This window comes from Scylla paramamosain, chromosome 7 (assembly GCF_035594125.1).
Source record: "Scylla paramamosain isolate STU-SP2022 chromosome 7, ASM3559412v1, whole genome shotgun sequence".
Lineage (NCBI taxonomy): Eukaryota > Metazoa > Arthropoda > Malacostraca > Decapoda > Portunidae > Scylla > Scylla paramamosain.
The window spans coordinates 5,160,862-5,185,000 of NC_087157.1; the positions used below are offsets into that span (position 1 = coordinate 5,160,862).

Consider the following 24,139-nt stretch of genomic DNA (forward strand, 5'->3'; position numbering starts at 1 on the left):
ATACACATATACATACATATATTCACACACACACACACACACACACACACACACACACACACACACACACACACACACACACACACACACACACACACACACACACACACACACACGTACCAGTGCAAATACACGTACTAATAAAGACAGTAAGTGGAACAAGAACACACACACACATACACACACACACACACACACGTACAACAAACACGCACAAACACTTACGATCACACATTTCTACAAATAGAGACAGTAAGTGGAACAAGAACACACACACACACACACACACACACACACACACACACACACACACACACACACAAACACACACGGGCCACGCCACGCTCAAGGCATGTCGTTTCAGTCCTTTACAAACATGTCTTCGTTTTGTTTTTTACCGTGCCAACGAGGAGAGAAAGACCAAGCGCCGCCACCTTCCCTCCCTCCTCCTCCTCCTCCTCCTCCCAGCCAGCCAGTCAAATCCTCGGCTTCATCCCTCATCTCCAGCATACAAACAGTTAAGTGACGCGCGCCGACTCCCCGCACTTCAACGCTAAATCCCACTCCTTGTTTTCTTCCTCTTCTCACTCTTTCGTCTCCCGGTGACGCATTTCTTTTTTCTCGTCCTTGTCTTATTTCCTTGTTTTTCCTTCTCTCTAACATCTGTGACTTGTCGATCAGTTTTTTCTTTTCTTTTTTTTTTCTTTTAGTCTTTTTTCTTTCTCTTTTTTTCTACTTTTGTTCTGTATGAGTACCTGCCTCATACCAATCATTCTCTCTCTCTCTCTCTCTCTCTCTCTCTCTCTCTCTCTCTCTCTCTCTCTCTCTCTCTCTCTCTCTCTCTCTCTCTCTCTCTCTCTGTCTCTGTCTCCTAGTTTTTCCTTCATCCAACACCTGCTCTGTACCTCTTACCAATAACTCTCTCTCTCTCTCTCTCTCTCTCTCTCTCTCTCTCTCTCTCTCTCTCTCTCTCTCTCTCTCTCTCTCTCTCTCTCTCTCGTTTCACTTTCTTTGTATTTTTCTTTCATAAAATTTTCTGTTTCTTACCAATCACTACTTTAATTTTCATATTCTTTCCATTCGAGTCTTCTCTTTTTCCTACTTTTTCCCTTAACCATTATTTCTCATATCGGTCTTCTACTCCTTTCTATCTCCTCTTTCTCCTACCTTTTCCTCCGTTCGTCATTTGCTACTTCTTTCTCCTACCTTTTTCCTTCCTACTTCTTTCTCCTACCTTTTTCCTTCCTTCATCAGTTTCTCTTACCAATCTTCTTTTCTTATCTACCTAGGATCCTCTCCTTTCTATCTCTTCTTTCATTCATCATTCAAGTCTTTAACACTCTTCCTTTTCTCCTTCCTTCTTCTTTCTTCCTTTTCTTATCTACCACATTTTCCTCCGTTACATCTCTTACTTCACCCATCATTCAACTTTCACTAATATATTCTTCCATTCTACCTCCCTGCTCTTATATCTCCTTCTAATATATTTTTTTGCTTAAGTAAATAAAGTAACAGTGAAATAAAGAAAATGGCGCTACTGTGTTCTAAAAGCCAAAAAATGAACGTTTCCCTGTATCATCCATTTTAAAGCTGCCTCATCCAACATTAGCTATATACTTTTTTGCTTATCACTTTTCACTCCTCATTTAGTTTCCTTTCCTCCTCCCCATCCACTGTCCTGTATCATATTTTTTTTTTTTTAAAGTTGCTTCATCCAATATTAGCTCTACCTTTTATCTACTACATATTCCTATCTACTTTCTTCATCTGTTTTAAGCTATTTCACCCAACATTACTTCTGTACATCTTACCTTTTACTTCTTATTCCTTCTTTATCATCCTTTCCTCCTCCTCCACTACCTCCAGTTAGCTCAATACCCTTTTACCTATCATATTTTCCATCCTCCTCCTTTAGCATCCTTTTCTCCTCCTCCTCCTTCACCACCACCACCACCACCACGCAGGTAGACCCACAAGAAGCAGCACGGCAGATGGACTGAAGATTGGGCGAGACTGGAACCTTTACCAATCCTTGCCAATCCTAGCTCGTGTACAGCCGACAGATGACCATCATAAAGCGAAATTTACTGCCTTACGATCGCGTGGCAGCTGGCGACCCTTTCCTCCACCTCCTGGCTGACGAGGAGGAGGAAGAGGCAGGCGAAATAAGGTGAGTTGGAGATGAGTTAGAGACGAAAGGGGGAATAGGGAGTTTGATGTGACATGGGAAGGGGAGGAAGTCAGTGCGGACAGAAAGACATAAAGACAGAGACATAAAGGAGTAAGGAGGTGAGTAAAAGTAACAGTGGAGAGCAGGAAGAGTTAGAGGTGACAGGAGAGGGTAAGAGGAGAATTAGAAGTGATAGGGGGAGCGTAGTAAGATTTAGAAGTAACAAGAAAGAATAGGAACAGAGTACGAAGTGACGCAGGAAAGTTACGAGAGGTATTAGCAGATGTGACAGGAAGGGTAAGGAGATTTAAAATTAATAAGGGAGAAAAAATAGAGAGTTGGAGGTAACAGGGGAGACTAGAAATCAAGCTAGAGGTGACAAAGAAGAAGAGTAAGAAGTGAGAGGGGAGAGTAAGAAGAGAGAAGTGACAAGGACAAAAAAAAAAAGGAAGAGAGATGGAGATGAGAGAAGCACAAAAGAAAAATTAGAGGTGGTAAAGGAGAAGTAGGAGTGAGAAGACAGAGAAAGACGACGAGGAATGAGATGAAGGAGGAGGAGGAAGAGGAGGAGGAGGAGGAGGAGGAGGAGGAGGAGGAGGAGGAGGAGGAGGAGGAGGAGGAGGAGGAGGAGGTGCAGGGAACTCAAAGGGTACAGGGTACAGAAGAGAAGTAGAGAAGACATGGGTGACAGGAAGGCGGGCGAGGGGCGTTATGGGTGAAGGGAGGAGGTTAGGGTTAATCACGAGAGAGAGAGAGAGAGAGAGAGAGAGAGAGAGAGAGAGAGAGAGAGAGAGAGAGAGAGAGAGAGAGAGAGAGAGAGAGATATAAAAGGAAGAGAAACTACTTTTATCTGCTTGATCTACACGAGAGGCGGGAAGAGGGCAAGGGGAGGGTGTGAAGGAGAGGAACAGAAGAGAGAAGAGAGAAGAAATAAGAGAAGAAAGAAAAGGAGGAGGATTAGGAGGAGGAGGAGGAGGAGGAGGAGGTTTATGGACTTGGATTAAAGGGTGTGTTATCACTCTTTCGACCGTGTAAGTAGGCCTCTCTCCTTGCCTCTTTGTGTGTGTGTGTGTGTGTGTGTGTGTGTGTGTGTGTGTGTTCTGTGTGTGGTGTGTGTAGAAGCTGACAAAGCTGGTTAGTTAAGTGAAACACACACACACACACACACACACACACACACACACACACACACACACACACACACACACACACACACACGCCAAGGAAGAACAACACGAAGGAAGGCACGTAATTCTTCGTTTACATCCGAAAAGAAAAGAAAATGTGAGCATGAATTTGAAAAGAAAGAAAAAAAAAGACTAATAGTAATGTATCATGTGAGAAAAATCTGTATAAAAAGAAAGATGAAACTAAATTAGAAAGAACAGTATGAAAGAAACAAAATTAGCCAGTTCATGCAAGAGAGAAAAAAGTTGTGGTATATTTAAGAAAAAGAAAAAAAAAGCACGAAAAAAATTGAATAAACGAAGAAAAATAGTCAACCTAAGCCACTAAAGATACGCACCGAAAAAAAGGAGAGAACAACAAAAAATACGTAAGAAGTTAACAAAAAAAAGTGATATGTACAAAAAAAAGGAAAAAAAAAAAACGAAAATCGAAGAATAAGGGAATAAAATAATCTGAACAAAGCCAGCCAAGATATGCACCGAAATTATATACAAAGAAAAATAAACAGTATGAGAAAAATAAAATGGATAAGCCTTTCATATAAAAAAAATGCTGCCATGTTTCATGAAAATAGGAAGCAAGCGAAAATTAGAGAAGAAAAGATTAACATAAGACGAAAATGACTAAAAGCGGTAGTGATTTATGAAGAAAGAAAGAAAAAAAATAATCAGAAAGAAAACACTGACTTGAGGCAAAAATAACCAACGATGATAGTCGTTTAAAAAAAAAACAGAAAGAAAAGCGAGAATCAGAGAAAGAAAACACTATCATAAGACGAAAATAACCTAAGTCAGATAGAGATAAGGCAAAAGTAAGAAGAAAAAAGAAAAAAGAAATACGAAAATAAGACGAAAACAGACGGACAAAAAGTGAAAAGAATAAGACAATAAAATAAGACGAAAAAAAATAAAACGAGAAAAAAAACGAACGAAAAAATACTACGAAAAATAGGACGAAAAATAAGTAAAAAAAAAAATAATAATAATAATAAAATAAGACAAAAAATAACTAAACGTTCAATATTTTATACAGATAGTAGAAAAAAAAAAAAAACGGAAAAAAAATCAGAAAAAGAAAATAACACAAGAAAAGGAGCTGACCAAACATGTATCGAGTTTGATGAAATTAGAAAGGAAGCGAAAATAATCACAAGAGAGGAAAACACTAACCAGAGACCAAAATAATTCCAACAGGCCAGGCAAGCCGCGGGCCGCGACATGCACCGCCCCTGCCTTCTCTTTTTCATTTCTTGCTCCCGGCCAGCTGACATTTGCAAAGATCACGTGTCTCAAGTTAATTTAAGTTTAGCTCAAGTTTAAGAGGTATGTTAAGTTTTCATCCTACCTCTGTCTGTCCGTGTGTCCGTCCGTCCTTCACACAATATAAAGTACAGCGAGAAAAAAAATAAATAGAGAAAAGTCGAGCGGGTTCACTTTTTATGCTCGAAAATTAAAACAAATATCTTTGAGAGAAACCATTTGTGCACTTTTGTATAAATAATTCTGAGTTTTTATTTCTCTCATGTCATTAGCATTTGCATCTGAGAGAGAGAGAGAGAGAGAGAGAGAGAGAAGAGAGAGAGAGAGAGAGAGAGAGAGAGAGAGAGAGAGAGAGAGAGAGAGAGAGAGAGAGAGAATACGTCCATTCAACCATCATCACATTTCCATCACTGCCGCTATGCACCATTTTAGTTAAAAGCATCACTTTAACACCATATCGCTCAACGGGAAATGAAATGAATGAATAAAATAAATAAAAACTCTCTCTCTCTCTCTCTCTCTCTCTCTCTCTCTCTCTGGCGCTAACCGGAGACAAGGCATCGCTCGCCCCGCCAGCAACATCACCATAAAAAGCCAACATCAGCCAGACTTATGATATCCTTCCCGCCCCCCCTCCCTCTCCCCCCCCCTCTACCCCCCCTCTCATAGGCAGTGCTCCCTCGCTCCCACCTTCCTTAATTCCTTCCTTAATATACTCTCTCTTTCCATACCTCCGTCTCTTGTTATCTCTCCGTATACATCTTCCCCCTTTTCAGCTTTTTTCCTTTTCCTCTCCTTCATCTCCTTTCTTTCCTGTATTTCTCTATTTTTTTCTCTCAGCTTGTTCCTTCCTTCCTTCCTTGCGCAATTTACTTTCAATTTTTTCCTACTCCCTTCCTTTCATCCTCCATTTTCTTCCTTTATTTTTTCTTGTTTTTGTCTTCTTCCTTTCTTGCTTTCATCTTTTTCCCACTCCCTTCCTTACGTTATCTATTTTCTTCCTGTATTTCTCTCGTTTCTTTTTTTTTCTTCTTCCTTCCTTGCACAGCTTATTTTCGTCTTTTCTCTCTCTCATTTTCTCCTCCTCAACAGTCTCTTTATTTACTCTTATTCCTCTCATCTTTCCTTCTTCCTTCCTTCCTTTCACAATTTACTTTCATCTTTGCTCTCCCCTTTCCTTCTCCTCGTCATCCCTTTAATTTCTCCTTTCCTCCTCTTATTCCTCCATTTTCCTTCCTTTATCTATTCATTTTCATCTTTTTCCCTCCTCCTCGCTATCCTTTCCCTTCCTCCGTTCTTCCTTCTGTCTGTTACATCCGCTACTCTCCCCTTTCTCCTTTACTTCCCTCTCTCCTTTCCTCCCTCCAGCACGCGATCCTTTCCCTCCTCTCTTTCCTCCATTCCTCTCCTTGCTTCTTCCTTTCCCTCTTCTCCCTCTCTCCATTCCCCTCTCCAACTAGGCATCTTTTCTCTTCTCCCCTTCCTTCATTCCTCTCCTTGCTTCTTCCTCTCCTCCTCCACTTACTCTGCAAACATATTCTCTTTCTCATGTATTTTCAACCTTCCCCCCTTTCTCTCTCCCCACCTCTCTCTTTCTCCCAAATACACAGGAATACACCCAACCCTTACTTTCTTCTCCCTCTTTCTTTTACTTTCTCTACTCTTCCCTACCCTCTCTGTCTCCTTTCTACCTCGAAAACTTTCCCCCTCACTCTAAGAACCCTCCCCTTCAGCGTGTCCCCTAACACACACTTACAGGACTACACATCATGATTGAAACACACTAACTTGTACTAAAGGCAGCGGGGCACGGGAGTAGAGGACTGCTATAGACGGTAAGTGAAGGGAACGGAAGGAGAGGGGAAGAGAAGGGAAAGGAAGGGATGGGAAGATTAGACTATAAGGAAAGGCAAGTAAGGGAAGACGAGAGATAGCAAGGGAAACGAAGAAAGGTAGAGAGTGGATATGAAGGGGAAAAGAGGAAATGGGAAGGTTAATGAAGGAAGGGAAGAAAGGAAAGGGTTGAGGAAAGGTGGGGTTGAGAAGGAAATAGAAGAAAAAAGAAAAAAAGAAAAATAGAGTAAAGGGAAGGAAAAGAAAAGATGGAAATAAAAAAGAAGAAACTAGAAACACCAAAAATTAAAATAAAGAGGAAGAGAAAACATAAGAGAAACGGTGACCAAAAAAAAAATAAAGTAAACGAGAAAAAACAACATAAAAATAGGAAGAGAAGGAATAGAAATTAATAGAAAAGAAAGACAAAGAAAGGGAAGGAAGGGGAAGAGAGGGAGGAGAACGATTACCAGAGAAACCGGAGTAGTAGGAAGGAGTGGGAAAGGGACTGTGCAGATTATAGGTAGGAGAGAGAGAGAGAGAGAGAGAGAGAGAGAGAGAGAGAGAGAGAGAGAGAGAGAGAGAGAGAGAGAGAGAGAGAGAGAGAGAGAGAGAGAGAGAGAGAGAGAGAGAGAGAGAGAGAGAGAGAGAGAGAGAGAGAGAGAGGATGAGGGGAATGGGGAAGAGGGAAACAAGGACGAACAGGAAGGAAGGAAACACAACTTTCGGGTTTCAAAGGAGGCAACAGGAGCTATTAAATTATCTCACACAGACACACACACACACACACACACACACACATACACACACACACACAAAGACCAATGGAGCATTTTACAAGTCACATAAAAATTTAACAGAATCATCCAGCGTTCGAAAAGAGAATCAATTGTAGGAGTATTTGTTTCCCTTCTTCTAGGTACTTTAATTGGCCTTAAATTTCAATGGGATTAACTTCGGGAAACGAGTAGCGGCAAGTTGTGTGTACGTGTGTGTGTGTGTGTGTGTGTGTGTGTGTGTGTGTGTGTGTGTGTGTGTGTGTGTGTGTGTGTGTGTGTGTGTGTGTGTGTGTGTGTGTGTGTGTGAGTGTGTGTGTGTGTAGTTTTCTTTCTCTTTGTTACTCTCCCATCCTTTGTCTTTTCTTGTTGTTGTTGTTGTTGTTGTTGTTGTTCTTTTGCCTCCCTTTCTTCTTTTCTTCTTCTTTTCCCTCTTAGTGATGTTCCCGAAACTTGTCCTAATGAGAGAACGTAATGTGTGTGTGTGTGTGTGTGTGTGTGTGTGTGTGTGTGTGTGTGTGTGTGTGTGTGTGTGTGTGTGTGTGTGTGTGTGTGTGTGTGTGCGCGCGCGCGCGCGCGTGCGTGCGTACTTTATATACGTCCTTGATATGCCGGTCAAGTCAATCACGCTGAACAAACACAACATAAACCCTTGACATTTTTACACACACACACACACACACACACACACACACACACACACACACACACACACACACACACACACACACACACACGTAAACACAAACCCCTCCTAAACACATCCTACATCCTTTAATACACTCCCATTCCCCTCGTAAAGACAGGACGCATCCTTCCCCATTCTCCCTTTCGCGTCTCTCCCAACCTCCTTTCCGCTCCTGCCTTCCTCCTCTCCCTCTTCCTTCCTCCACTGCCAAGGACGGGAAAGGGAGACAGGAATGGGGGAATTACACAGAGAGAGTCGGAGGGCAAGAGGAAGGCAGTATGAGAAGGGAAGGTTCAAGGCCCTTAGTAGCGGGTGTCATTGAAGGGACCCTGCAAATAGAGAAGTCTGGGAAGCCGAGGATTGAAGGGGTGGTACAGTTAAATGTTGAAGGGGAAAAGGCGGTTTGTGGAGTGCATGGGGGGCGGCGTGGAGTGATACAGGGTGATACATAACTGAGGAAGGCTGGAACGAAGTGGTTAGTGATGCAGAGTGGCACAGAGGAAGGTTATTGGTGTGGTTAAGAGTCAAAACAGAAGAGACGAATTGGTAGGGAAGGCAGAAAATGGGTGAGTGAGATGGAGATATAGGAATTGAAGCACAGTGAGAGGTACAGATGGAAATCGAAACAGTGAAGAAAAGAGTGAAAACAGCAGGTGAGAAAGGTGAGAAAGGAGTAGCTTGACACTTGGGGAATGCGGAAAGGAAAAAGGTGATTGCATGATTGTTGTTGCTGTTGCTGCTGCAGTAGTTGTATTGTTACTGTTATGTGTAGTGTTGTTATTATCCTCATCATGATCACCATCACCACTAGCTTTGTACGAGGTGTGTCATTAAAGTTCCAGGACTGGTGCCACACAAGTTTTATTTCACATCCAGGCTACAAACTATAGGTTATCTCCTTCGAAGTAATCCCCCTGGCACCGCATGCACTTGTCCATCCTTCTCTGCCAGGCTTGCATGCACTGCTGGAAGGATTCTTGCGGGATGCTCCTCAGCTCCGTCGTCACGGCCTTTTTGATGTCGTCCGCATCATCAAAACGGGTCCCCTTCATGACCTCCTTGAGCTTGGGGAAGAGGAAGAAGTCGCACGGAGCGAGGTCAGGTGAGTAGGGCGGTTGCTCCAGCACGGCGATGTTCTTCTTGGCCAAGAACTCTCTGATGCTCAGGGCATTGTGAGCAGGCGCATTGTCGTGGTGAAGCAGCCACGAGTTGCCCTGCCACAACTCCCGCCTCTTCTCGCGCACTGCACGAAGCAGACGCCGCAGTACTTCTTTGTACACATGTTGGTTGACTGTCTGGCCCTGTGGCAAGAACTCGCAGTGGACGATGCCCCTCACATCGAAGAAAGCGATCAACATGACCTTGAAGCTGGACCTGGACTGCCTTGCTTTCTTCGGCCGTGGCGACGCCGGACTCTTCCATTGAAGGCTCTGGCGTTTGGTCTCCGGGTCGTACTCAAATACCCAGGACTCATCGCCGGTGATGACTCTCCTGAGCAAGTCTGGTTCAGTTTCCAGACGCTCGAGGATGTCCTGACACACCTGCATGCGTCGTCCCTTCTGGTCATCGTTCAGGAGTCTCGGCACCATCTTCGCACAGACTTTCCGCATGCCCAGATCTTCAGTGATAATCTTCCACACGCTGTTGTGGTTCATGCCAAGCTCATCTGCGATCTTTCGAACAGTCAACCGACGATCGTCACGCACCATCTGCTTGACACGCTCAACATTGGCCTCATTCCTGCTCGTTGAGGGTCTTCCACTCCTGGGGTCATCTTCCACGTCCTCCCGGCCCTCTTTGAACCTCTTGCACCACTCAAAAACACGTGAGCGTGACATTGTCTCATCCCCGTACACTTTTTGCAGCATACCCAGTGCTTCTGACGGCGTTTTCCCCAACTGCACCAAAAACTTCAAGTTTGTTCGCTGTTCAGCGCTCATTGTTAAACGACCTGCAACAGAGGACATGATTTTAAAAGCACGTAAGAAAAAGATTAGTGACTGTAGAGGGTTGGGAGCGCAGTTGTATACTCCAGAAGGATTACTTTGAAGGGGAAATATGGTGGTTTGTGGCTTGGGTTTGAAATTCATCTTTTAGGACACCAGTCCTGGAACTTTAATGACACACCTCGTATTCTTAAACGCTTCGGAGCTGAAACTCGTCTAACTTTTAAATGCTGCAGTGGAAATTGTTAAGGTTTTCAATAGTGTTTGCATGATTCTATTAAGGTAACTGAACATAAAATTCTGCACCTTCAATAAAAAAAAAAATCATAAGAACACGGCTGACCATCTGTGTGGCCTTTGAAATAATTTCTTACGAGAGCCTAAATTGTTTAAAATTACGAACCTGTTTATTATTCATTATTACCATAATCACCACAAGCGCCCGCCATGAAGTCAGGCTGATCAAAGCAAGCACAACTCTCAAAGCGGGTATTACATGAGGAAAAGTTGGTTATATCCTTCAGTCTTTCCCGAACAAATACCTGATCCGCGTCAACACAAAGGATTCAGACTTACGAGGGACGTACCGCTTTCTGTCGACCTCCGGGCCACGACTCAGATGACGAGGAATGAAGGGAAAAGAAAAAGAGCATATGGACTGGCTCTCGCAACACACACCCTCCGCCATTACACATGCACACACGACACCATCACCTCCACTTCTCCTCCACCTCACAGATCGTCAAAGGTCACATCCTCCCTCAGGTTCCTCTCTAACAGTAAGTCATTTATATCCCTATGACTTCTACATGTTCCCTTCAGTGGTTCCTGGGAGGAGGCTTAAAGGTGATATGCCTCTATACAATTAACAAGTCATGTTCATTGCCATTAGTTGTAATCCTGTTATTACTTGTCATCTCAGCTTCCATTCCTTTAAATTGTTTTCATTAGTTTATATGAATAATGGGATCTATTTGAATAAAAAGCTACCCTATATTCTACAACAAGATTAGATGGCTTGTGAGTGTACATGTGTTTCTCAGAGTGTATGCAAATTGAACGTCACGCAAAAGAAGATAGTCGTAAGCAAGCAAGCAACGCCTCACAACACGCCGGGAGGTTGTTCTCATTTCACCACACAAAGATAGTATAAAAAAAAAAGTTTGTGCAGCTTAATAGAAAAGAAGATGGCTATTAGCTTTAAAAACATACGAATATGCAAATACTCGCCGCCTCCTCCTCCTCCTCCTCCTCCTCCTCCTCTTCCTACTTTGCTGTCCTGTCTCTTACACTCGTAGTTAGTGTATCAGTTATACAAAAGCCTAATAAGGACTTCAAAATCTATTGCCGTTTGTCTTTCTTTATATTCCTTTGTATTCCTTCTAGAACAGTCCCAAACCCTATGGCAATGGTGCCAGACGTTATAGCAGCAGCAGTGCCAGGCGTTTTGGCTACAAAACTGCCACAAACTGTGATCGGAACACAGCACAAAGCTCTCGTGGAAACAAAACGCAATACTGTTATCGGAATACACTCAGGAAGGGAGGAGGAGGAGGAGGAGGAGGAGGAGGAGGAGGAGGAGGAGGAGGAAAAGGAAAAGGAGAAGGAAAAAGAACAAGAGGAGGGGCACACATCGTAGGAGTGGAGGTGGGGGTGGCTGAGGAGTCAAGGAGTTGGGGGGAAGCAATGTATCATGGCATGAATATATAATTTCATTACCGTGGGGCGGAGGAAGCGAGCAGGCTGTCCAAACCCTACACGGTAATTAAGATCTTACGGCTACGTGACCGCCGCCGCCGCCACCACCACACAGAAACACCACCACCCACCCACGCCACCACCGTCACTCCCCTTCACCAGCAACAATAAGGGAAGCAATAACCATACCTGCAGAACTACTACCACCACCACCACCACCACCACTGCAGCAACAATACGGGCATACATCGATATACAGGAGGGCCTAAATGACGAGTAAAAAAGAGAAAAAAATGTATAGGTATTCACGACTTTGAGCGAGGAAGCAACGCCGCCGCCACCGCCACCGCCACCACCACCATCACCACCACGACCACCATCATCAACAACAACAACAACATTCCTGTCAAATAAGATGCAATAAAACAAAAATATAAATGTTAGCAAGAAACGTCCTTCAGATATGAACCCAATTATGGACATCATTCAATAAATCAAACCAGTAATGGCGGAAGAAACCAGACACACACACACACACACACACACACACACACATACACACACACACACACACACACAGGCTGTCGCTCCTCGTTGTCATAAATCGCAAGATACAATCATAATTGACGTTATTTGTGACCGACCGTCATCATCATTATTTATGGGACGTGTGAAAAATATCTCCTTTCCTATCTATGCATTAATTTCCACTCCTCCTCCCCTTCTTTTCTCCATTTCTTCCATTTTCGTCTTATTTTCATCTCCTTCTTTTCCTTTTCATTCTGCTTCTTCGCTACTCTTCTTCCGACTTCTTACTTTTCTCCTATTTCCTCGATTTTTTTTCCTTCTTCCTCCTTTTTATTCAGTCAAATTTTCCCCTCTCTTGTTTTCCTACTATCTCTATCCGAGTCTCCTCCACCTCCTCTTCCTTCTCCTCCTTTTCCTCTTCTCTCTCCCCTTCCTTGACCTGCACTACACTATTTTCATGTCCTACTACACATCCATCTCTCCTTCCTCATTAATACCTTCTTCCACCACTCCTCCAGTTCCTCGACCTTTTGCCGACTTTCCCTACAAAAAAATAAATAAATAAAAAGAGAGACTGAGACTGAGACTAACGCAAGGTTTATGAGGAACGTCACCGTGGCTTCGCTTTTCTCTCGTTCATAGACTCATTATATCACTTTTTATGAAGATTACAACTCGGGGGGTCGTTCACACCGCCCTGGATCACGCGGGAGGGACACAGAGGGCTGGAAGGGATAGGGAAAGGGAATGAGTGGGAGAGGAAAGAGGAAGGGGGTAGGAATCGTGCAGGTTTGAGAAAGGGGAAAGGAAAGGGAGGGAAAACGTATAACGGATCTTGGTATGAACAATGAAAGTTGAAGGGAGTGATTGGGAAGTAAGAACTGCTATGATTGGATGAAATACAGTAGAAAACGGAATAAGAATCGTGGAAATCGTGCAGGGGAGACGTAGAGAAAAAAATAGATCTTGGGATGAACGATGAAGGGGAAAAGGACTGATTGCGAAGTAAGGATGGCTATGATTCGATGAAATACGGGAGAAAAGGGGATTAGAAAAAGCAAATATGGGATAATAGGGGGAAAAGTGTGATAAAGGGTGATTAAAGGGGAAGGCATATGAGGGGGAATAGTGAGGTAGGGAGGCCGATAATAGCATGGAAGGGGGAAATTTGGAAAAAAGGACGTAAGTGTGGAATAAAAGGGAAAAAATGATAAAGAGGGGATATGCAGGGGAAGATGGGAAAGGAGAGGAAAGAATACGAATAGGGAGATGGTGACAATGATGATAGGATGGAAAAAGAAAAGAAGGGAGACAGGTAAACGTGAAGAGGTGAGAAGATAAATTGTAATAGGAGTAGATGGTGATAGGATGAAGAGAAGACAGATTGGGAGATTGAAAGAATGAGAAAAGGGTGAAAGAAGAGAAGAACAGTGAAAAGAATGGACATGTGTGAATTAAGAGGGGAAATTAATAGGAGTAGGAAGGAGAGGATATGCATAGGAAGATGAGAAGGATTGAAAGAGAGATGGATAGCGAAATGATAATGATAATAGAAGAAAGGAGTCAAGAAAAAAAGCAACAGGAGGGGGCTGGTAAAGGTGAAATGAAGAGAAAAACAAGTGATAGGAATGTGGAAAAAAAAAAGATACGAGAAAGGGAACAGAAAACGACAAACGTAAAATATGTAAGGGAAAAAAAGGAAAGACAGGAAAGTAGCAAACAGAGAAATAAAAACATGGAGTAGAAAAAAAAAATATAAAAGACAAAAGTGAAACACGGAAAAGTGGGATAAGAAATGCGGGAAAAAGGAAAAAGACTTAAGTGGACTGGGTGGAGAGTAGGGAGCTATGTATATATAATAGGTAAAAAAAAAAGAAGGAAGCTTAGGTAAGAGTACTGGTGGGAGTAGAAATGGGAGAGTTTAAAGGGAAAGGAAAAAAGGATACAGGGCGTGGAGGTCCCTTAGGAATGGCATCCGTGTAGTGAATAAAGGGACAAAGGGATACAAGAGTGGCTGGAGACGAGAAAGAGGGAAAGATACAGAAAAAAAAAATATACGTAAAAATAAAAGAATAGGATTGTAGGACGAGGTAAAAAAATAAACTGAGGTGGTGTGAGAGGAAACAGGGAGAGCAGGGAGGGTGGGAGAAGAGAAGGGGATGGAGAGAGGGAGAGAGAGAGGATGGCGGGGGTAGAAGGGAGGGAGGGAGGAGAGGAGAGATAGTAGGGAGTGAGGTGAGGCGAGGCAGCAAACCCAGCAATAAAAAAACACACGTGGCAGCAAATAAAGAACAGAGGGGAAAAAAAGGCTGGAAAAAAAAAAAGTTGGGGGAAGCAAATACAGGAAGAAGAAAAGATGCTTATGTTTACAAATGTCGCGAACAAAAGGGAGACAGTTGAAAAGTATATACGTAAACACGGATGGAAAGGAAGGAGAAAAGGACAAAAGATGATGGGGGAAGAAAAAACGCAATGGTGGTCGTGTCTGCTTACTTCCACAATAATGATGGTTTAAGGGGGGGGGGCGTGGGATAGATGAGGCTTAGGGGGGAGGAGGGACTTTAAACCCCCTATCAAAGTCTCTTATTTCTTACTCTCACTCCTCACTCTCCTCCTACTTCACTACTTTTCTTCATTTGAGTCCCTGTTCTTCACCTCCCTGCACGCTCTGCCTCGCCTCGCCTCGCCTCGCCTCGCCTCCAAATGTCAACAGAAGCGTAGAGGGACCGAAACTGAACCCAACGGAATGGAAAGAAAGAATAAAAGAAAGAGAAAGGAAAGAAAAAGAAGAAGAAAAAAGTGTCGCCGCCATAAAAAAAAATAAATAAATAAATATAAAAAATCTGCCGGTGCCGATAACATGCCTCGTAGCCATGACACCCAACAGTGAAGTCCGGAAAGCCGATTTACCTGAGGGTGGCACGGACGGTGACGACGGTGGTGGTGGTGGTGGTGGTGGTGGTGGTGGTGGCGAGGCACTGCTTGGTGGCACCGCTTTGATCTGCACATCAACTCCCGTCATGCCAGTTAAGAAAAAACAAAAATAGAGAAAACAGAGAAATAAAAATAAAAATAAAAAGTGAGCGGCAATGTAGCTCCAGATCCCGCAAGACAACTGACTGTTCAGCGATGCGTGGCTTCGTTTTTCCTCCGCTTGACATGAGCGTGCGGTGTGCTGTGAGCTGCGGGGATCATCAGCAACACTCCGCCCATGAAAAGACTCACCTGGTGTTACGTATAATACAAAATTCCCGGCTTTCTACCAAAAGACTAACCAACGTTGAGGATTTACCGTGACTAATGATGACAGGTAACAACTCGGGAAGACAAGCGGCGCGTACAGGTGCAACAAGACGAGATGTGATCCACTTACCTTTACGATAAGCCGCTGCGGGTGTGAAGGTAACGCCCAAGCAGCAGGCGAGGAAGGCGAGGAGGCGTGCAGCGGGCGTGGGCAGCATTGTGGGCGGCGTCAGTGAACACTTAACGATGCACAGGTATAAACACACTGGTTTAGGACACACCCACACAGGTACACACAGCGTCTTGAACGCACTTTACGAGACTGTTTCTTCTGTATATCTGCTACACGTCCTCCTCCATTAAGCGGCGCAGCTCACACTTATTTCTTGTTTCCTCACCAAAAGAGCGGCCGCGTGTCTGAGGGAGGCGTGTGGGTCCGTCATCCATATCGTGGCGAGCGTTATCCTTATTTATTTACTGCCGGGGAGAGGAGCGTGCCCGATGGCTGATATAATTACTTGAGTCCGCAGGCTATTTGTGTGCGTGCCGTAAACGAGGCAATTAATATCCTCTGATTTCCCAGGGTCGTAACACGCAAATTACAAGGGAGGTGATGGGAACGGTGACTGTAACCTTTGTGGCGGTGGTGGTAGTGGTGGTAGTGGCGATGGTGGTGGTCGTGGCGGTAACGGTAACGTCTCGAAGTGAACCGTATTGATGTCCAATTTGTGTCCTTTCCAGATAGCGTCAAGGCGCGGGTGCCAAACAGTCACAGCGCGGCGATATATTGCCGACACCCCGAGCCAGGACCGAGCGACGTGCCAATAGCGAAGAGCGAGTGGTGGTTCCTTACGAGTTACAAATTGATTTCTCCTAGACTCTCCCGTCCAATGACACCTGGCGCACAATTACACGCCCACACTTGCTACACACGTACCCACACACACGCGTACACCCACTCAGGCACTTGTCACACAGTATGTCTCTATGTTGCCAGAATCGAGCTTCAAGTGTCCTTTCGTGCGAGGGTTTACCTATATCAGTTCCACTACTTTTTCCTTTTTGTTTGTCTCCAATAACACGCTTTTTATTTTCTCTCCTTTCCTTCTACAATGTCAAGTACTCATGGACGTGTGTTGTCTGTCACAGTATTTATTTTTCAAGATTAGTCACTGCCATTCGCTTGCTGCTCAGGTTCAATTCCTCTCCTCCACATATAAAGGCAAAAAAACACTTACGCGAAAAAGGAAGAGAAAAAAGGACAACGCACCACTGGCAGCCCACACACGAGAAACGAGCAATTTTTCGCAAGAATTTCCTTGGACTTTTCCTGAACAGCCTTGGTCGGTGGAGGGTGGAAGGTTGGCTGCCTCTTCCTCTCCTCCGCCAACACCACCGCCACCTCCTCCTCCTCCTCCTTCCCCTCCTTCTCCACGTCTCTCCACTGCTCCTCCGTGTCCTCGAGCACGAGAACGACCAGAAGGCAAACACTCGCAACTTTCACACTACATTTTTTTTCGAGGATTTTACCCCCGGATGCTTCACGCTAATTGCAGTATCATTTTTTAATACCCCCTCTTCCGCCTCCTACTTCTCCTCGCCCTCCTTCTTCTTCCTGGGGTTGTAATTAGTACTTTAGTCACCTCGCATCACAGTCGTGGCAGGGCTGGGGCAAGGTGCGGGGCGCGTCTAATACCGCTCCCGCACACGTCGCACCCTCACTCCCGCTGACCAATCACGCGGCGTTTCTCCAGATCCCTGTGGCCTTCACGTGCCGTCCATACAAAGGACACTTCCCTTTTTTTTTTCTTTCACTCTGATTGACCAATGGGAGCTGAATTACTGGAAGCGGCCTGCGGGGGCGTCCTTCAAAGAGGAGGGTGAGGGAGGCGTGGCGTGGCGATCAATGAGGCGGCTTTTGAGAGGCCTGCGACCTGATGAGCCTTAATTAGTGAGAATTATATTCCTCGCTCGACCGGATGTTTCCCGTGCATCTTTAATGAACGAATTTGCTTTTACAGTTCCGAAGAGCAGCGGCAGCAGCCAATCAGAGGCGAGATGTTCAGGCCTGGGACTGCGGGGTGCGGGGCTTCTGACGGGCAATTACTCTTGCCGTGCCGCCAAGGCCTGGCTGGCTGGCGGGAGCTGTACTGGTTGGCCCGCCCTTAACATTCACAGCGGGACAGTCAACAGAAAATAGTGCCTTGATATTTTCCTTCAGTTCGCTGTTTGGACGTCCTTCAATTCCTGGTGCAGACGCCATGCGGGAGACAGGGTCTGAAGAGAAACTCCTTCCGCATTCCTAAGACCACAAGAAAGACGACTCCAGCGGAAAAGGAAGAATGTAATGCTTTTCTTTTTACTTATCTTTTTTCTGTCGCTTCTCTAAAAAAACGATGGCAGGGAAACTGGCGGCTCAGCAGAAGGAGCTCTTGAGAGGGTGGCGGCACTCCCCAGAGGCTGGCGCTATCTCCTTCTTCAGGGCGGCGCTAATGGGCCAAGTTGCCGCTGGTTCGTCCCTCCCGGGCCCTGCCACCCGCGCCCTCCACGCCACACGCAGCCTTCTGAACGAGGGGAGAGGGGAGAAAATAAGCAAAAAATTAATACTCTGTGGTGGTTCTTACTTCTACCTTAATCTACTGTGTCATTTGGAGGGACTCGTGGGGAATGACATAAGGAGGAGGGGAAGGAGAACTGATGCTGGGTTAGTAACGCTAAAAACTATTTATCATTTCATAAGTATATATTAAATAGAACGCCCATTAAATAATAGACAAAAATATTATTTTAAAACGTGAGCGTAGCTATTACATAATGCTGAGAGAGAGAGAGAGAGAGAGAGAGAGAGAGAGAGAGAGAGAGAGGAAAAGCAAATAGTTTAATGATTTGTTTACCTCCACCGACACATATACGGCGGCTTAGCTTTTCCTCCTCTCTCCTTCGCCTTGATAATGGCAATGGAAACAGGTAAGTAGTGACAAAAAAAAAAAAAAAGTAAATAGACAAAAAAAAAAAAAAAAATCAAAACTAAAGAGCAACAGACGCAAGAGTCATCAAAAATTCCAAATGTGTCATGGATTTTGAGAAGCGTAAAAAATGACCAAATAACGTCACGCCTGAGAAAGTCCAGTTAATATAATGCAGCATAAACACGAATTTATGGCCACCGGTCCTGGAAAAGTGTCTCTAATTGACACCTTTAATTGGTTTTTATAATGTGCAACAGTATAAGTTAATGGAAGGCAATGAAAGGAGAGAACAATTCCAACGCGAGGTATTGAGGAAACAAAGGTCCTCAAACAAACAGTAATAGCACTAATAGCCTTCAAAACCACATGGCTGGGGCTTTTATATGACATCAAAGACCACCACCACCACACACACACACAAACACACTCACACATATACACATCGTTAGACCAAAATTGCCAATAACTCTTCGTTTTAATCAATTTTCACTGCGCTCATAAACATCGCATGCATCTTAAAAGCAACAACTGCAAGCACACACACACACACACACACACACACACACACAGAGAGAGACCTACTTACTCTAACGCTTCATAAGGACGTGTGTAAGTAGGAGGCAATAAGCAGGGAGAGCAAGACACGCAAATATAAGAAGGAAAAGGAAACACTCAAGGAAGGGACTCACACCACATCACTCTGCGCCGCCCATTTGCGTGAGTTAATGCTCTGTTTACGATGCTATGAATGCGCAAGCGGTGTGAGGCTACGAGGAGGAGGAGGAGGAGGAAGAGGAGGAGGAGGAGGAGGAGGAGGATTACAAACTTTACCCGAAGTCTTATGATATTATTTTTCAAGGAGTTTCTTATTTTTCCAAAAGCATTTATTGTTCCGGTAATAATTTCAAAGTTGAAGGTAAAGTTCGGTACACCTCCAGTTTATTATTAATGTTTTCTTTTTTTTTTCTTCGGGAGTCTTAAAGAAAGGGTAATAAGTCACGATTCGAAGAGAGAGAGAGAGAGAGAGAGAGAGAGAGAGAGAGAGAGAGAGAGAGAGAGAGAGAGAGAGAGAGAGAGAGAGAGTTTTTGTCGCCGAGCTGTAAATAAAAAAAACGGTGATCAGTCATTCTTAACCTTTGTACCACAGGGATGGCACACACGCACTGTTACACACACACACACACACACACACACACACACACACACACACACACACACACACACACACACACACACACACACACACACACAAAGAACACACGCACACATACATATAACACGTAAGTCACACGCATGCTTACATGAACGCACGCACTAATGTAAACACGAACACACAAAATCTCTCTCTCTCTCTCTCTCTCTCTCTCTCTCTCTCTCTCTCTCTCTCTCTCTCTCTCTCTCTCTCTTATGGTGCTTTGTTTCTCCACGTTCTGTTGGATTATTGGATCTTTCTGTTCTCTATTTCATTCGTTCGCTTTTATTGCAAGCGCGCGGTGAAACAAACGCGACGGCGGACACGCACATGAATTTGGATCTGTTTTGTTCTCTGTTATCTTCCCTTCAGCTTTCTGTCCTCCTCTTTATCGATTATTTTCTCGTTTTCCACCACCTTCTCTTATTTCCTTCCTTGTTATTATTCTTAAGTCACATCATTGACATTTTTTCTTTGGTTTTTATCTAACAAACGTGATATATTGGCTCTCTCTCTCTCTCTCTCTCTCTCTCTCTCTCTCTCTCTCTCTCTCTCTCTCTCTCTCTCTCTCTCTCTCTCTCTCTCTCATGTATTTTGAGAGTAACTAGTTTTTTTTTTCTTTCTTTTTCCTGGCTGGATGAACAGACGGACGCACTTTTCTGCTTGTTATTCATTTGTGTTCCCATGTTGCATTGCGCTCTTTCCTCTTCACTTTTCATTTTTTTTTTTCTGGTAGCCTCTGTATTTTCTTTCTTTTCATTTTCTCTTTTCCTCGAGATCCCTCCTCTTCTTCTCATTTACCATTTGTTACTGCAGGAGTAAAATATTGCTTTTTATTTTTGTTTCCCGCGGTTTACAGGTATTTTTTGCATTTATAATTTTTCCTCTCTCTCTCTCTCTCTCTCTCTCTCTCTCTCTCTCTCTCTCTCTCTCTCTCTCTCTCTCTCTCTCTCTCTCTCTCTAGCAGAAATCTAAATTCATGTACGAAAATTAGGTGCATGTGCGGCTCTAAATTCCGGACACAGGTGACTTCAAGAGTGGACAGGTGGTGCAATTAGGAGAGGACGCGCCGAGGGGCAGGCAGAGGGGAAGACTGACAGAGGAAGAGGGATAGGAGGAGGAGGAGGAGGAGGAGGACACACGTACCTAAATGAAGTAAGGGATGTATCGTGGTAAGCAGGAATGGCGTGGGAGAAGGACAAGCTAAGGAGACGAAATGGGATAAGGGAGGAGAGGATAAAGGAGGAGGAGGCGGAGGAGGAGGAGGAGGAGGAGAAGGAGGAGGAGGAGGGATGGAGATTAAAGATGAGACAAGACTCTGGGGAGATGCTGTGCTGTGAGGTGGATAAGACATGAGGGGATGCGAGACTATGGTGGTGCTGGGAAAGGAATGCTTGATAGGAAATGGGAATAAATAGAAAGAATAAATGCCAGGAGCTCTATTGGTCAGTAATTAAGACATCTGTTGAAGTACGTAGTTTTATTTACTACTACTAATGCATTAACCCTTTGACTGATAAAGGCACATGTGTTTTTATTTCCAGTAACTCTAAGCACCAGTTCATCAAAAATTAAGCTACAGCCACTAAAAAAAATATTTACTGGGAGTGCTGCCTTTCAAAATCTTCACTTACATCAAGGTGAAAAGAAGGTGTAGCCCTCAAAGGTTAATTAATTACATTTGGGAGAAAAAGACTAAGGCCGCGTTCACACCAAGCGAGTCGCGTCGCGTCAAGTCAAGAGCGTCATTTGATGCGATTCATTTTGACTCATCTCCGTTCACACCGACTGCGTCAGCCCGCGTCAAGTCAGCACTCAGTGACCTGGGTAATTTCATGGAGAATGGATGCATGTTCCCTGGCTGAAGTAGCTGCTTTGTTGTGGCTTCGTCGTCGCAGACGTAAGAAGAAACAACGAATATGGATCCATGAACTGAACATCAAGAGGCCAGATTTTGGAAACTTCTCTCATCTATTCCCAGACCTGGTGAACCATCCAGAAAAATTCTACAACTACTTTAGGATGACACATGAAAAATTTGCAGCAGCAACCTCCTTCCACAGGGCAGCTATGACATCCCGATCCCGGTGGTTGCGGTCACTAGGATCATATATGGGAGGGCGTTCTCGAACTAAATTTATCAGGAATTCCACTTCCATCATGCTCCCGCAACGACGGACTCGCTGTGACTGATGTAGAAAATGGGTCCAGCCCTATCTGTGACTCGACGCGACGCGACGCGCCGTGACTTGACGCGACGCGACTCGCTTGGTGTGAACGGTTTTTTCAAATATACATACAAATTAATGTTAAACTCGGGTGGCGATTCATGACGCATGATGACTTGCCTTGACTTGACGCGACGCGACTCGCTTGGTGTGAACGCGGCCTTAGATTCATCAAGATTCTAAATATTCCATGACACCTTTCGCCGCGAGCGTAGTCTTTCTAAACCTTAACTTCCACTAAACTATGACACCAGGCTGAGACGAAGGTGAGGCAGTCGAAAGGTTAATTAATTACAAGTGGGATAAATAGATAACATCAGGATTCCTTTCTCCTTACCTTAGAAATGGAATGAGTTAGAATAGGAGAGATGACGTTAGAGTGGAGGGAGGGAGGGAGGGAGACACAGTGATGTATGGAGGAAGGGAAAGATGTAAGCTGTGGAGGGACTGAGGGGAGAGGAGCTGACGTGTGGAGGGAGGAGAGGACAGGTGTGGCTAGGGCGAGGGAAGTCAAGAGGTGCCTTCATCAAGCCACCTGGGCTGCATGCATTGTGGAAGAGGTGTTGGTGGTGGAGGTGGAGGTAGAGGAGGTAGTGGTAGTGGTGGTGGTGGTGGTGGTGTGGAGGTAACGGAGTACACGTTACTTCACCTGACCTTCAAAAGTCTCTTTCATAATTTGTGATCCTTGATTCTCTCTCTCTCTCTCTCTCTCTCTCTCTCTCTGAAGCTTACATTTTTTGTTTGTCTTTCTTCCTCTCTTCTTTATTTTCCAATTTTACTCTCTCACGGTTATTAACTTTCACCTTCGTCACCCAAATTAAATATAAAGATAAAAAAGAGGAAAGACAAGAGAGAGAGAGAGAGAGAGAGAGAGAGAGAGAGAGAGAGAGAGAGAGAGAGAGAGAGAGAGAGAGAGAGAGAGAGAGAGAGAGAGAGAGACTTTTACATTTCCCTGGAAGAATTTATCTATGCTCCTAATTTCTCCTTCCTTTCATCTTTTCATTCCCAAACTAATCTCTCCCTCTCCTTTTTCCTCAATCTCTGCCTCTTCTTCGTCAACATAATATGAAGAGAGGTGGAGAGAAAAAGAGAGAGAGAGTGAGAGAGAACTTCCTCCTCCACTCTCCCTCTCACTCTCCCCTTCTCTCCTACTCTGATACAACAAAGATCAGAGGACTCTCTCTACCAACGCCGCTCCTCACACACTTCCCCTTCTTCCCACCCTTTGCTGGTCAGAGCGTCAAACTTCACTCGTTGATATAAAAGAAGGGATAAAAATAAGCTTCTTCGCCCCGCCCATCTTCAGGAGTCAAGTGTTCATTGATTGCCGATGTAGGGGAAGCGATGAAGGTGCGGGAGACGCCGAGAGAGGCGAGGTGTGTTGTGATACGAATAACACAGCGGCCACTGCTGCTGACGAGAGAGAGAGAGAGAGAGAGAGAGAGAGAGAGAGAGAGAGAGAGAGAGAGAGAGAGAGAGAGAGAGAGAGAGAGAGAGAGAGAGAGAGAGAGAGAGAGAGAGAGAGAGAGAGCTGAGGAACAAAATAAATAGCAATAGATTTTAAAAAGTAACAGATAGACAGGTAGGTAGGTCGGTAAGTAGACAGTAGATGGATAGACAGAAAGGGGAAGAGAGAGAAAGATAGAACAAACAAGATATGAAAATCCTTCGTCTCCCAAAGCTGTACGCACTGCATAAAATTGCATTACCTTTTGGAGCAGGTAGCAAGGAGGGAAAGGTAAAGACGATGCAGCATATTACCGCGCCACGGGGAACAGAGGAGGGGAGAGAAGGAAGGGGGAGGAGGGGGTGAGGGAAGATGAAAGGACCGGTAAAATGGAGCTCTGATTTCCCCCTCAGCTGACGTGGTTCTGTGAATGAGTTATGGAATGCGGAATGAAGTGAATGGTAGGCAGGTTCCTCCTCCTTCAGGCAAATACAGACACTTCCTCACACCAGACACCGCACATCTTCGGGAGACACATGTGAGCAGAAAGACATGGCGGCACGGCGAGCGAGGGACAGGGAGAAGGACCAGACAGGCAGACACGGCAATGATAAGACACTTGATCAAATTCTGGGACGCTTTGCTCTCTAATCAGGACGATTTTTCAGAGAGCAGAGATAATCAGTCTGGTTCTCATGGGTATTTTCCTCATTGCTAATGCAGAAACCTACGTAAATTATCATTAGAATCATGAAAACACCCTTGCAAACCACAGTAACTTCAACGAAAACCTACTGAATGAGATGACAAGCAGAAACATTTACTATAAAGTATAATATCGAAGCAAAAAGACACAGAGAACACAGAGCGGGAGACAGAAAGAAAGAACAAGCAAGCAGATAAACGCGGCACTGACAAAAGACTATAACCTCGAGTATTGGCGCATCCAAGAGTGAGGGCCATCGAGGCACTAT

At 44.5% G+C, this 24,139-nt stretch overlaps 1 protein-coding gene across 18 annotated transcripts in view; it reads right to left on the reverse strand.

Moving 5' to 3' along the window:
• The window catches only part of LOC135101945 (nephrin-like), a 529,348-nt gene that overhangs the window by 222,680 nt on the left and 282,529 nt on the right, over positions 1 to 24,139 (reverse strand). For all 18 annotated transcript variants that reach the window (XM_064006385.1, XM_064006371.1, XM_064006370.1 and 15 more), the window contains one exon: positions 15,460 to 17,893. In XM_064006385.1, the coding sequence (XP_063862455.1) occupies positions 15,460 to 15,547 (88 nt within the window). In that variant the 5' untranslated portion in view covers positions 15,548 to 17,893. The remainder of the gene's footprint in view (positions 1 to 15,459; positions 17,894 to 24,139) is intronic.